Source organism: Mauremys reevesii, linkage group 1 (genome assembly GCF_016161935.1).
Source record: "Mauremys reevesii isolate NIE-2019 linkage group 1, ASM1616193v1, whole genome shotgun sequence".
Classification (NCBI taxonomy): Eukaryota; Metazoa; Chordata; order Testudines; family Geoemydidae; genus Mauremys; species Mauremys reevesii.
This window is the reverse complement of record NC_052623.1, coordinates 29,712,699-29,727,476: the sequence shown is the minus strand read 5'-3', so window position 1 is coordinate 29,727,476 and position 14,778 is coordinate 29,712,699. Positions and strand designations below refer to the sequence as shown.

The window sequence follows — 14,778 nt, the reverse complement described above, 5'->3', positions numbered from 1 at the left end:
AGTGGAAGAGTTCAAGTATCTAGAGGTCTTGTTCACGAGAGTTGGCAAGCAGGAGCATGAGATCAACCAGCAGATTGGTACAGCAGCAGCAGTGATGCTGGCGCTGTACCACTCCATGGTGGTGAAGTGGGAGCTGAGTTCTCAAATGAAGCTCTCGGTTTACAGGTCTCTCTACATCCCCATTCTCACCTGTGGTCATGAGCTTTGGGTAATGACTGAAAGGACGAGATCACAGGTACAAGTGGTGGAAATGAGGCAGGGTGGCTGGGCTTACTCTCCAAGACAGGGTGAGGAGCTTGGCTATTTGGGAGGGCCTTGGAGTAGAGCCCCTACCCCTTGGATCAAGAGGAGCCAGCTGAGGTGGTTTGGGCACCTGATAAGGATGTCCCTTGGGAGGCTTCTGTTGAAACTCTACAGGCACATCCCACTGGGTGGAGGTCCCGAGGCTGGCCCAGGACATTCTGGAGGGATTCTATCTCCCAGCTGGCCTGGGAACGCTGAGGAATCCCCCAGGAGGAGCTGGAACCTGTTGCAGAGGAAAAGGAGGTCTTGTCCTCCCTACCCTCCATGCTGCCACTGCGACCCTCACCAAGAAAAGCGTCATAAAGGAAAAACAAGAAGAATCATCCCTGTGAGGCAGGTAAGTATTGGTCAAGCGGACTACAGAGGAAAAAAAACCTACACATTTCTATTTATTCAGACTTAATCCAAAGCCTATTGAAGTGAGTGTGAATCTGTCCACTGGCATAAATGGTCTCTGGGTCAGGTATCTGGGGTACCAATACTCATTTCCTTGGGTGGAATCCTGTCCACACTCAAGTCAATAGGAGTTTTGCCTCTGACTTATGTGGGGCTAGAATTTCACCTCTGGTGTTTTACAAAACTTAAATAACATTCAGTACTCAGATTCCCACCATTTTTCTTCAAGATACAAATTCTGATTCTACCTTAATTGGAATACTATATGAACTCTTAAATCAACTCCCTTATCCAGCTTATCGCTCCATTAACATCGCCTCTGGTCCCCCTAACTGCTCCCCAAAGCCTTGAAAAAAGGCAAGACATAGCATCAGCATTTGCAGTTGTTTAGTGGAATACAACAGAGGTGTTATACTTTTACATAGTTCATACATGCTCCAAGTTTCTTTGAGGGTTTTTTTAACACACACACACACACACTCTCTCTCTCTCTCTCTCTCTTCCTGTGGCACATTTGTTTCCCTTGTGCTTCCCCTCTGCTGTGTTTAGGGATGTTGTGCTCGAATAATTGAGAGCAGCCCTTAAGCCTGAAAATTAATAAATGTGAAAAATGGTACTTCATTTGAATTGCTTTGCTAGGGGGAGTTAATAAAACTTTATTAAGATTGTAATCCCTTTATACATTTTAAATTAATGATGTTTTTAAATAAAAACTTCTCTGTAACAGGATGCATCTGGGACTAAGATCAAGACAAGAAATCAAATCAACTCCCTTTGGCTTAGCTGTCTTAATAGAACACAGTTAGGTTTCATTTGTGGCCATGCCGGTTTTTATGCAAAACTTCTCATTACTATCAGTTTGGGGCGGGGGGGAGTGTTGACAGGACGTAAAAGATACATAAGACTCTCCATATGCTTGTGAGTTTGAATCATTAGTCAGTTCAGTAAAGCCTTGATCCTTCAGTATGGGAGTTTTTCCATTGACTTGAATGGAAGCAGGGTCCCGCTCTAATTGATCATACATGCAGCTTTGCTTTTGCTTCTTTTGGAATTCTCGAATAAAGCCTGATGTTTATGGTCCTAGTTCAGCAAAGCAGCACATATGCATATACTTCATCTTAAGCATATTCTTAAGTGCTTTGTATAAGAGGCTTAGGATTCAGCACTTGCTTAAGTAATTTGCTGATTCTGGGTCCAGTTCTGCAAGGTGTTGAGCAGCTTCAACTCCTATTGACGTGACTGGGATTTGAGGGCATTCAGGATTTCCAGGTGTTGTTTAGCCCTTTGTAAGATCAGGCCATAGTACGTTGCCCTCGATTGTAGACCACCTGCAGCAGATCTTTGTACAAGCCTGCGGAATTGCTGCAATGTGGTGTGAAGCTATTCTCAGAAAGGATACCAGGCCATCATTTTTTAAGTCCAATTTGCCTGATTTGCTTTTGGTTTTTCATGATTTTGGCCATGACACTATATATTCAAGGAAGAACCAAAAACCTTGTTGTAGAAAGAAAAAGAAACTCGTAAAAAATGCAAGGCAGGTGTTTGCTCTGTGCTTGTATCCCTGTCATCTTGGCTGTGGTCTTGTTAGATCTCACAAGCTAAGCAGGGTCTAGCTAGGTTAATACAAGGGGTGAGAAACACCCAAGGAATGCCTATGGGCTGCAAGAATTGGTCCTGGTGATTCAGTACAGATTTTTTTTTTCCTACACCAATACTCCAGAATTAGACCTCAACTGTCTTTAGTATTACTGTGCTATTGGAGGTGCCATTTTACAGATGAGATGTACATCTGAGAGGCATACCATTCGTCATTAAAGCATCTGTGGCAATGTTCTCTAAGGGTAAGTCTAAACTGCAGTGTAAGCCCAGGGTTTGAATTCAGGTTCAAGCCTAACCCCCTTTCTATCTATGCACAAATGGTGCTAACCCAGGGTTCAAGCCATATTGCTTTGCAGTGTAGACACAGCCCCACTGGACCCTGGGAGTCCACCAAAAATATTCCCAAACTCCATGGGCTGACTTTCTTTGTTCTCTGGACAGTCAAGTTTGGTGAACAGTCAAGTTTTCCCACATTGCATCATGAACAAAGGGCTAGAGTAGCCACATTTGGGGAGGGTGCTCGGCAAGCTGGATATGAGTGATTGGCCTTGGGCCCACATAATGTAACGTAGAGGCTGGAGCCCCAGGTTGGGACCCAGGGTTCAACAATTCCTAGCCTGGGGTTACAAATGAGGGTAGATGTTCAAGCCCTAGGTTAACAAATCCAGGATCTTCTCATTTGAGTTCTACTAACCCTGGGCTTACATTGCAGTCTAGGTATACTTTAAAGTTCTCTGTTCCAAATCCCAGTTTGATTAATTACAATGTGGCTATCTCCATTCCCACTCCTATTTCATTTAGGTAACAGATGCTTCTTTACCATCTCTATTAAATGGCTGTGCAGTGTTGCAGTGGTCTGTTAAGCAACTTGCTGTATTCTACTCAAGAAGTGTCATCGGTTCAGTAATGAGTGAAATTACCCATTTATATAGTTTATATATCAATTTGGTACATTTATTAAGTAACTAGAGAAAAATGTTATAACATATTTTATGAAAATAGAAACAAAGTCCTATTTTTAGAAGATGCATGCACATATCCTGCTAAATTTCTTTCCCAGCCTGGAAATGAAGTTATCTGTCAATATTTCTACCTAGTCTGTTTTTGTGCCATGCTCATCACTGTGCTGTCTGGGGACCCGGTATTGATTAGCACTGGGATTTCATACAGATATTTATGAAGTCATTAATAGGATCAATAATGTAGAAGACTTTTTAAAAAAGAAATCTAGCTATTTTATAGAAGGATCAGTTGCTAATTTGAGGAGATTCAACCAGGTAAAGAGAGGAGGTTGGCAGTACTTCTGATATTGTTGCACCTTTGTTTTGTGAAATGGCAAAAGCAATTATGGAGGTATAATGAGAGGCATATATGATGGTAAGTGAAACACTAAACATTATAAATGGTGAATTCTGGAGGAGGAAGAGAAATTGTATAACTTTACTGGAAATGATGAAATTAAACAATATGTTGATTTCATTTCATGCGCACTAAAAATAATTAAATCAAAATAGTAGTTTACACAGTCACTTTTTATATTAAGGTTCCATTCACAAATGGTTTCTAAATGATTAATAAATGATGAATAGCTGCTATAAGCATATCAGAGATATTCATAGAAGGGGTCATATGCACTTCACTAGAAGATGTTATAGATGTTTACAGCCCATGGTTATAAGCTACCTGTTGACTTTGGGGATTTAATAACTATAACAATTGATTAGCCATTTATTAAAATAGCTAGGAATTATCTACTAACACTTTATAAACTATTTTAAATGGGACCTCAGTATAAAGTCTGACCAATTTGGGATAGAATGTTTGTTCTGGGACAAATAAGGTAACTTGTTTTCCTAAATAATTGCCATATGAATAATATATTTAGCCGAACACACAGACACTGCCTATGTGGGATATTCTGGGACTATATTGCTAGGAAGAGATGGGATCCACCTAACGAAGAGAGGGAAGAGCATCTTCACAGGCAGGCTTGCTAACCTAGTGAGGAGGGCTTTTAACTAGGTTCGTCGGGGGATGGTGACCTAAGCCCAGAGGTAGGTGGGGGAGTGGGATTCCGAAAGGAAATGCAAGGAGGAGGGTACAAGACTGGGAAGCCTCCTGATTCATACTGAGAAAGTAGGGCAATTGGCTAGTTATCTTAGGTGCATGTACACGAAAGCAAGAAGCCTGGGAAATAAGCAGGAAGAATTGGAAGTCCTGGCACAATCAAGGAACTATGATGTGATTGGAATAACAGAAACTTGGTGGGGCAGTTCACATGACTGGAGCACTGTTGTGGATGGGTATAAACTGTTCAGGAAGAACAGGTACGGGAGGAAAGGTGGAGGAGTTGCATTGTATGTAAGAGAGCGGTATGATTTCTCAGAGCTCCAGTTTGGAACTGGAGAAAAGCCTGTTGAGAGTCTTTGGGTTAAGTTTAGATGTGAGAGGAACAAGGCCGGGTGATGTTGTGGTGGGTGTGTGCTATAGACCACTGGATCAGACAGATAAGGTAGACGAGGCTTTCTTCGGACAAGTAACAGAAGTTTCCAGATTGCAGGCCCTGGTTCTAATAGGGGACTTCAATCACCCTGCCATCTGCTGGGAGAGCAATACAGCAAAGCACGGACAATCCAGAAAGTTTTTGGAGAGTGTTGGGAACAACTTCCTGGTATAAGTGCTGGAGGCACTGACCTGCTTCTCATAAACAGGGAAGAATTGGTAGGGGAAGTAGAAATGGGTGGCAACCTAGGCACCAGTGACCATGAGATGGTTGAGTTCAGGATCCTGACAAAAGGAAGAAAGGAGAATAGCAAAATATGGACCCTAGACTTCAGAAAAGTAGACTTAAACTCCATTAGGGAACTGATGGGCAGGATCCCCGGGAGGCTAATATGAGGGGGCAAGGAGTCCAGGAGAGCTGGCTCTATTTTAAAGAAGCCTTATTGAGAGTGCAGGAACAAACCATCCCGATGTGCAGAAAGAATAGCAAATATGGCAGGCAACCAGCTTGGCTTAACAGTGAAATCTTCGGTGAGCTTAAACTCAAAAAGGAAGCTTACAAGAAGTGGAAATTTGGACAGATGACTAGGGAGGAGTATAAAAATATTGCTAGAGCATGCCGGGGTGTAATCAGGAAGGCCAAAGCACAATTGGAGTTGCAGCTAGCAAGGGATGTGAAGGGTAACAAGAAGGGTTTCTACAGGTATGTTAGCAACAAGAAGAAGGTCAGGGAAAGTGTGGGACCTTTACTGAATGGGTGAGGCACCATAGTGACTGATGATGTGGAAAAAGCTGAAATACTCAATACTTTTTTTTGCCTTGGTCTTCACAGACAAGGTCAGCTCCCAGACTGCTGCACTGGGCAACACAATATGGGGAGGAGGTGAGTAGCCCTCAGTGGTGAAAGAGCAGGTTAAGGACTATTTAGAAAAGCTGGACATGCACAAGTCCCTGGGTCCAGATCTCATGCATCCGAGGGTGCGGAGGGAGTTGGCTGATGCGATTGCAGAGCCATTGGCCATTATTTTTGAAAATTCGTGGCGATTGGGGGAGGTCCCAGATGATTGGAAAAAGGCAAATATAGTGCCCATATTTTAAAAAGGGAAGAAAGAGAACCCGGGGAACTACAGACCAGTCAGCCTCACTTCAGTCCCTGGAAAAATCATTGAGCAGGTCCTCAAGGAATCTATTTTGAAGCACTTGGAGGAGAGGAAGGTGATCTGGAACAGTCAACATGGATTCACCAAGGGCAAGTCATGCCTGACCAACCTGATTGCCTTCTATGATGAGATAACTGGCACTGTGGATATGGGAAAGCGGTGGATGTGATATCTCTTGACTTTAGCAAAGCTTTTGATACAGTCTCCCACAGTATTCTTGCCAGCGAGTTAAAAAAGTATGGAATGGATGAATGGACTATAAGGTGGATAGAAAGCTGGCTAGATTGTCTAGCTCAACGGGTAGTGATCAATGGCTCGATGTCTAGCTGGCAGCTGGTATCAAGCGGAGTGCCCCAGGGGTCAGTCCTGGGACTGGTTTTGTTCAACATCTTTATTAATGATCTGGATGATGGGATTCATTGCACCCTCAGCAAGTTTACCAGTGACATTAAGCTGGGGGAAGAGGTAGATACGCTGGAGGGTAGGGATATGGTCCAGAGTGACCTAGACAAATTGGAGGACTGGGCCAAAAGAAATCTGATGAGGTTCAACAAGGACAAGTGCAGAGTCCTGCACTTAGGATGGAAGAATCCCATGCGCCACTACAGGCTGGGGACCGACTGGCTAAGCAGCAGTTCTGCAGAAAAGGACCTGAGAGTTACAGTGGACGGGAAGCTGGATATGAGTCAGCAGTGTACCCTTGTTGCCAAGAATGCCAACGGCATATTGGGCTATATTAGTACGAGCATTGCCAGCAGATCGAGGGAAGTGATTATTACCCTCTATTCAGCACTGGTGAGGCCACACCTAGAGTATTACATCCAGTTTTGGTCCCCCTACTACAGAAGGGATGTGGACAAATTGGAGAGTCCAGTGGAGGCAACGGAAATTATTAGGGGGCTGGGTCACATGACTTACAAGGAGAGGCTGAGGGAACTGGGGTTATTTAGTCTACAGATGAGAAGAGTGAGGGGAGATTTGATAGCAGCCTTCAACTACTTGAAGAGGGGGTTCCAAAGAGGATGGAGCTCGGCTGTTCTCAGTGGTGGCGGATGACAGAACAAGAAGCAATGGTCTCCAGTTGCAGTGGGGAAGGTCTAGTTTGGATATCAGGAAACATTATTTCACTAGGAGGGTGGTGAAGCACTGGAATGCGTTACCTAGGGAGGAATCTCCATCCTTAGAGGTTTTTAAGGCCCAGTTTCACAAGGCGCTGGTTGAGATGATTTAGTGGGTGTTGATTCTGCTTTGAGCAAGGGATTGGACTAGATGACCTCCTGAGGTCTTTTCCAACCCTATATTCTATGATTCTATTATTCTATTCTATAAGGGCTTAAATCTCCCCTTCCCTTATACCTGAGCCCATCAAAATGGTGCTGTTTTAAGATTACTTTGCACAAGTGTAAATAGCTACACTAAGTGTAATGCAATGAAGTACCAAAGACCTAGCTCTTTTTTGTGCAAGTCCATCTATTCTGATACTTACTACTTCTGGTTAGTTTGCTTTCTCTAATATGAGTCAAAAACTGCATCCAATCCTTACAATATTAATAAAAAGAGAACCTTGATTTATATGAAATTGTTCAACACATTTTATAGAGTTGTCTATAATTCTTCTAATGACTGGGCTGGGATTTTCAAAGTTGCCACAGAGAATTAGAGGTAACATTTAAAAAAATGCCTAATTCCCATTTCAGAAGTGATTTAGTGGCTTAGGAGCCTAAGTTCCATTGACTTTCAATTAGACTTAGGGTACGTCTACACTACCCGCCGGATCAGCGGTAGCCATCTATCTATCGGGGATCGATTTATCGCGTGTAGTGTAGATGCGATAAATCGATCCCCGATCACTCTCCCGTCAACTGCTGAACTCCGGCTTGGCAAGAGGCAGAAGCAAAGTCGATGGGGGAGCCATGGTGTGCTGTGAGGACGTGAAGTAAGTAATTTTAATTTGATCTAAGATACGTCAACTTCAGCTACACTATTCTCGTAGCTGAAGTTGCGTATCTTCGATAGATCTCCCCACACACCCCAGTGTAGACCAGGCCTTAGCTTCTCAGTGCTTCAGTGACTTTTGAAAATGGGACTTAGGCTCCCAATCACATAGGCACTTTTGAAAATGTTACCCTGAGTGCAGACTTCCTATTGAAATTCCCTTTTTAATTTTTTTTTTTAAGTTGAAATGCTAGAGGTGTCACACCCTGTTGCCGTTCTTGGTCATTCAGTCATCCTTTTATAGTCTTTTATTGTACCATTTGTGCTAATTTATGTCTCTTCTTGGGCATGATCAGAATGTGCAAGGTCACCCCTATGTTTTCTGGAGTCATTGTGCCCATGTGAAGTATAATGGGACACTAGGGGAAGGCTGCAGGGGAGTGGATCTTGCTACACTTATGAAAATGTAGAGTAGGCAGTTGAGCCATCTCAGCCATGCCTGATGTTCAGGAAGCAGGCCCCCTCTGGGACTGCTAGCCTAATGGGCAATGCAAGGCAGTGCTTCTTGCCTTCCCCAGCACAACCAGCAAAGTTGTTACTGTCTCCACTATAGGGCAGCCATAGTTTGGCCCTCTCTGTCCACATCATTGAGAAATGTGCCATCGCATGTAATGATGCAGAGTCTCTAGAGATTCGGTATTCCTAGGTTTTTTTTGCAGTCTTGACCTAGGTTCCTCTCTACAGCCTTCACCACACGTGCTTTCCCAGGGAAAGCTTTCATCTTCTGTGTCCCAGAAATAATATTTAACTTAAACTGTTTCTGTAGAGGCTTTAAATTAATTGCACCCTTTTTACTGCATTGTATTTTAATGTGTTTGTTGAAAAGTATTTCTGCTTTTTCTGCAGGCTATACATAGATGGTCCTTTTGGGAGCCCCTCTGAAGAATCCTTGAATTATGAGGTTAGCCTCTGTGTGGCCGGAGGCATTGGAGTAACTCCATTCGCATCAATACTCAACACGCTGCTGTATGTGAGCCTAACCTCTTTAAAGCCATTTTCCCCAAGTTACTTCCATGTTGCATATTGTAAATGCTTCCAGCATGTGTGTAACACCTATTCATGTAACACTGCCCTCCTGTGGAGAGAGAAACAGGGAGGAGGACTGAGGTCTGCCATTGAAAATCCCAAATCCATTCATGCTGGCTGTTCATGCCCAACGAATGCTAAAAGTGGAATGCTGAAACAGTACCGCAGGTGGCACAGTGGTACCTAGAGGTCTTATAGACAGAGCTGTGTTAGAGCAAAGTCAGGGACAGAGATAACAGGGGTGCTGAGAGTCAGGACTGATGTGCATTTTCCTCACGTGGGGAAGCTTGAGCAGTATCAAAGCTCCTTCACTATCATTTTCGAGAACACTTAAGCTAGGTGTTTTACAGAAACTCAGAGGAGTCAGGCATGCCCAACTTAAATGGGACTTGGGCACCTAACTCTCTTAAGCCCCTTTGAAAATCCTAACCTAATTGCCTCTTTTAAAATTCTTCTTATTGTTAATTTAAAACATTTTAAAATCCAGTAAGACGGAATTTTCAGTGGCTTTCTGTGAGTCACCAGGGCTGTCAAACTGCTACCAATCCCACTCTTACACAATGGGAGATACCTTCATTATTATCTTTATTACGTGTGTCACACTGCTGTCCAGTAGCCCCAGTCACGGGCCAATACTCCACTGTGCTAGACATGGTACAAACCGAGCAAAGACGGTCCCTGGCCCAAAGAGCTTACAGTTGAAATTAGCTTATGAAGTGTTTTACAATTCACACATGACTCACTTGTTCAGAGATCAGCTGGTAGCTGGAGTGAAATTAAAACCTTTCAAAGCCCGATTTTCAGAGATGCTGAGCTTGCTCAGCTCCCCTCAATCTCAGTCGGAGTCATGGGTGCTCGGCGCTTCTGAAAATCAGGCTTTTATGTGGCAGCTCCCGGTGCCTTGTTCCCTACTAATTTTCATCTCTGAAAGTCAATTGTTCATCTTAGAGCAGGGGCCTCTTCAGGTCGTGCTCTTTGGACCGGGGAGTACCATTTTCTGAAGCGCATTTTCGTTTCTTCCAAAAGACTGGAGTCTCGATGGATATCCTGACCATTTTCTCCAGGATTGATTTATCCCTGACAGTGTTGAGCGAAAACGTCACATATCATAACTATGGGCCAGCAGTAGATAATGAGACAGCTGCCTCTATCAGCGTATTACTAGAGGCAGTGAAAGGCTTGTACAAACATTGCCACAGCAGCTTAGTGTCCAGTGAATGTTTTCAATATCAGATAAATGGGACACTTCCAAACACTGCATGCCATAGCTCAGAGTTGCAGTGAACCAGCCTTGCTGCCATGCACTGCAATATTATACAATAGCAACAGCAAGACGTGTTTTGCTGTTAATATGTAAGGATATCAGCAATACAGAGCACCCGTCCACTGGATAGGCTGCCTGTTGTTTTTTGTTCCTTCATAGAAATTGAGACTGGTGGGGTGAAAATGTTAACTGTTGTGTGCAAACTTGAGGGGGTCAGCTGACAAAGCCCTTTTTGCTAAGGATATGGAGCTGTGGAGGATATCGGGGTCTCCTTCAGGACGAGGATGCAGTCTTTTGTTTTCTGTTTGGTTATGTTTATTTTGATATTTTCTGAGCAGCTGGGGTCTCCCAGCCTGGGTTATACTCCACTCAGGTATCTAATAAATGTTGCCTATTTATTATAAATCATGATCGTTTGTTTTTTTAAAGAGAGTCAGAAGTTTTTTGGCATGGGTCAGGTCTCTATAAATTACTGAATATTACTACTTGTAATTTATCTTTAACATGCTTATCAGTGGACGTGGCATGTCGTACACGCATCTTTAGCTGTGTAATGATACTGCACATTTGTCACGTCATAGCTTACTGTAGGTAGACCCAACCATGTATGTTTGATATACCATTCACTTCACATGCATGCATGATGCATGCCACAAAACAGTACAGATCAATCTCGTGTTGATTCAACCTAGCTCATTCCCACTGGCGTGTGTTTGCCCAAGTCAAAAGTCTGAATTGATAAAAGGTGGTCCCCAGTGAATCCTCTTGTATATCTTTCAGTTCATTTATGCTGAGAGACATTTATTTTCTTTTATCATTTCAGAATGATGTGCTGGAGTAAATGGCTAGAATTTATTGCTTACGTACTGCACATACAATACTGTATTTGTGATCTCACCCCATATGGTCAGACCATTACCTTGGTTCTGGTTTCTCCCAGCACAAATGACATGCAAAATAGGGAGAAATAACGTTTGTCTGCAGGACAGCACTGTACGTGCAGCAGCTGGTGTCAGGACATTAAGGATGCTGCACTCCCACTACAGACACACAAGGCGTGAAGCGCAGGGCAGCCAGCACCTTTCTGCAGGTTATGGACAGTTCACACAAGGGGTCAGAGCCCCCACACCCTGTGTGCTATGGGGTATTTGCTCCACAGTGCCTCTGCAGGCCTGCAGTGGAGGGTTTAGGCATATGGAAAGGGACAGTGGCGTAGCCATCAGTTAAACAGATGTGTTAGCAAAATGGCCCAGATGTTAGGGTTAGTGGGTGCCCGGTTTTCAACCAGAAAGTCCAGTTGAAAAGGGGACCTGGCAGTGTCTGGTAAGATGTACAGACTGGACACCAAAAGTCTGGTTACCATGGGCAGGGCGAGGAGGCACCAGGTCATCAGACTGCGCAAGCCCCCGCTCAGCCAGGACTGCCTCCTACCGGCATCTCATAGGCAGACAGGCAGGCTCCGCATCAGGCTGCAGCTCTAGAGCAGAGGGAGCCCAGCTTGGGCGGGAGTGGGGAGCTGGAGAGGATCCAGCTGTGAGGAAAGGAGAGGGAGGAGAGCAGCTGGGGGTGGGGGACAAAAGGAGTGAGCCAGGGCAGGGCCTGGAGGAAGAGATGGGGCAGGGGTGAGGTCTTAGGGGAAGAGGCAGGGCAGGACGGTCCAGTTATCAGCAATTAGAAAGTTGGTAGCCCTAATGCTGGTATATGGGACCATAGCGGCTACTGTAAGTCATGTGCAGTAGGAGATGTGGAGCAGCCATGTCATTATCCCACACCTTGCCCCCGGACATGGCATTTGGCCTAACACACACATATACTGCTGTATTTTGGAACTCCAGAATGCAGCTGTGATGGTCTCCAATGGGTCTTTACGATCTGTAAATAGTTTTAAGGGGAAGGATTTTGTCCCCTCAATGGCTAAATTATAGGTAAGTAACAATAACATAAAACCAGCCAGGGCTGATCTGAGAAAAAATCATGCAGACTTTTAAAAAAAATCTATTTAGCAGTAGAGTTTTTTTTTCATGTTTATTTTCTAGCCTGGTTCATGGTGATTATCCCTCTTTTACTAAATTCATGTTTTGTCTCCATCTCCATTAGGAAACCTGGCACAAGTGTCATGTTTTCTAAACCAAATGCCAAACTTTGCCCATGAATGTGCTTTATCCGTTTATCTTTGGGGACTATACCTTTGCCTAGCACAATGGGGCTCTGACCTTGTTTAGGCCTCTGTGCACTACCACAATATAAATATAAAGTAATAATTGAAATCATCTGATGCTTGCATGCACCTGAATGCAGAATTTGGCCCTAACTTTGCTTTGGAGTCACATTTGGTGAGGTTTGCATTCATCAGCATCACCTCCTCTGGGAAGAACGGAGTTTGTGGAATGAACTCTGCCTTATAATTGCAATAAAGAATCCACACTATGTATTTGAAATGCAGAGGCAGCTTTGCTTTTAGATAACAACTTTCGTCTTGGTTATGATGTATGAACCAACAGTCTTACCATAAGTCATATATGCAGGTGGTGTGCAGTATATACTGGTCGGCTGTAAAGACAGTATCCGTAAAGCATGTTGTTCTGTGTTATGGGTTCAGTATTTAAGTCCATCCTTTTAGACTGATTTGGGCATTTCACTGTGATGGGGGAAAACTAACTTCACTTAATGGAAATGGAAATTAACATTTGCACAATGAATATAAAGCGTATTAATTAGTGCTAATTAATTCCCCAAACATATCATTTTCATTTTAAAGTGATGACTGGCAATGCTACAAGCTCAGAAGACTTTACTTTATTTGGGTGTGCAGGGAAATCCAGTCCTTTCGCTGGTTTGCAGATTTGCTGTGTATGCTGCATAACAAGGTAAAGGGGATGATAACACAGGGTTGGTTTTAAAGGGATACTGACAATTAACACATCTGTTTGTGTACGGGGAGACTTTGGCAAACCAGTAAAGTGCCTGAAACCACTATGGCTTATTGTTAAAGACAGCCTAGTCAGCGAGCTGTTAAAAGCAAGTCTCAGCTTGACCAAGGCAGGAGGGGGATTTAGGGTGCCACCGAAAGGGCAGCTTGACCCCACGTCCTTCCTGATAAGAATTGAGTTAAAATTGCTGATACATGCGTTTTCAAAGAGTAGGATATGTCCCAGGAATGTCTATTGAGGTCTCAAGGCTGCAAGTTCTGGAAAGACCCTCACCTGGTTAATCAATGATCAGAAGGAACCTCTTGCTTGAAACTGCTTACTTAACAAGGTTTCTTTAATTACTAATGTATAAATAAGGGGAAAAAGCTTGAGACAGGTGAGACTCGTTTCGGGACTGGCCTCTCCCTCTGGATGCATCTTATGTTCCCCAGCGGCAGACGGGCTGTCGCTGTATCACTCGAAAGCCACACTCAGCTTTGGTAATTATCAAGGGTTGGGGGTGTTTTACTAACTTGTTGCGGACGTGTGTAAGTGCTTGAGACTAAGTAAAGTTTAGCTTTAAGTGAAAGCACTCTTGCGTTGTGCTGTTTGTGCCAGCCATCTATCGGTTGGATGGCTGTGTTTCCCCTGATTTATTTGCTGACACCTCCTTGCACAGAGTAAAAGTTACCAAGAGCTTTGGGTTGAAAGAACCCCAGGTAACATTTGAATATTTAGATTAGTAACAAAAGTGTTTCCATTAAACATGACTAGAGAAGGCTGGGATTTCAGAGGGACCAAACCACGTTATGTGGTTGGGTAGCAAAATGGCAGATGGAATTTGTTATTGATGTACATGGAAGGACTGGTTCAGAGTGTCATGTGGGACAAAACAGGAGTGAAATCCTGCCACCCCCCTGAAGTCAATGGAAGTTTTGCCATTTCCTTCAGTGGAGCCAGGATTTTACTCACTCTGCACTTGTCCTTGTTGAACCTCATCAGATTTCTTTTGGCCCAATCCTCTAATTTGTCTAAGTCCCTTTGTATCCTATCCCTACCCTCCAGGGTATCTGCCACTCCTACCAGTTTAGTGTCATCTGCAAACTTACTGAGGGTGCAATCCACGCCATCCTCCAGATCATTAATGAAGATATTGAACAAAACCATCCCTGGACTGACCCTTGGTGCACTCTGCTTGATACTGGCTGCCAACTAGACATGGAGCCATTGATCACTTAGAGCCTTGGAGTGGGAAGGACCTAGCTGCCTGGGAGCTCAGGGTACCTGTACAGAGCGGTGCTGGGGAAGTGCAGGCAGACCTGGGGAGCTCTTGCCTGGCGAGTCCCCAGGCTGAGGCCTTGCCCAAGGCCAGGGAAGGTACTGGGGCTGCAGAGGTGCAGCCCAGGGATAGGCAGAGGCAGCTGGGATAGCTCAGTGGTTTGAGCATTGGCCTGCTAAACCCAGGGTAGTGAGTTCAATCATTGAGGCCATTTAAGGATCTGGGGGAAAAAATTGTCTGGGGGTTGGTCCTGCTTTGAGCAGAGGGTTGGACTCGATGACCTCCTGAGGTCTCTTCCAACCCCGATATTCTATGATTCAACTTCAATTCTCAAAACAGAGATCA

General features: G+C 44.1%; 1 protein-coding gene across 6 annotated transcripts in view; it reads left to right on the top strand.

The window, feature by feature from the left end:
* Window positions 1-14,778, top strand: part of NOX4 (NADPH oxidase 4) — a 176,389-nt gene that overhangs the window by 150,985 nt on the left and 10,626 nt on the right. For 5 of the 6 annotated variants that reach the window (XM_039519638.1, XM_039519639.1, XM_039519643.1 and 2 more), the window contains exons 14-15: window positions 8,802-8,921; window positions 13,004-13,112. In XM_039519638.1, the coding sequence (XP_039375572.1) occupies window positions 8,802-8,921; window positions 13,004-13,112 (229 nt within the window). The remainder of the gene's footprint in view (window positions 1-8,801; window positions 8,922-13,003; window positions 13,113-14,778) is intronic. The other variant, XM_039519640.1, reaches the window with a different exon arrangement.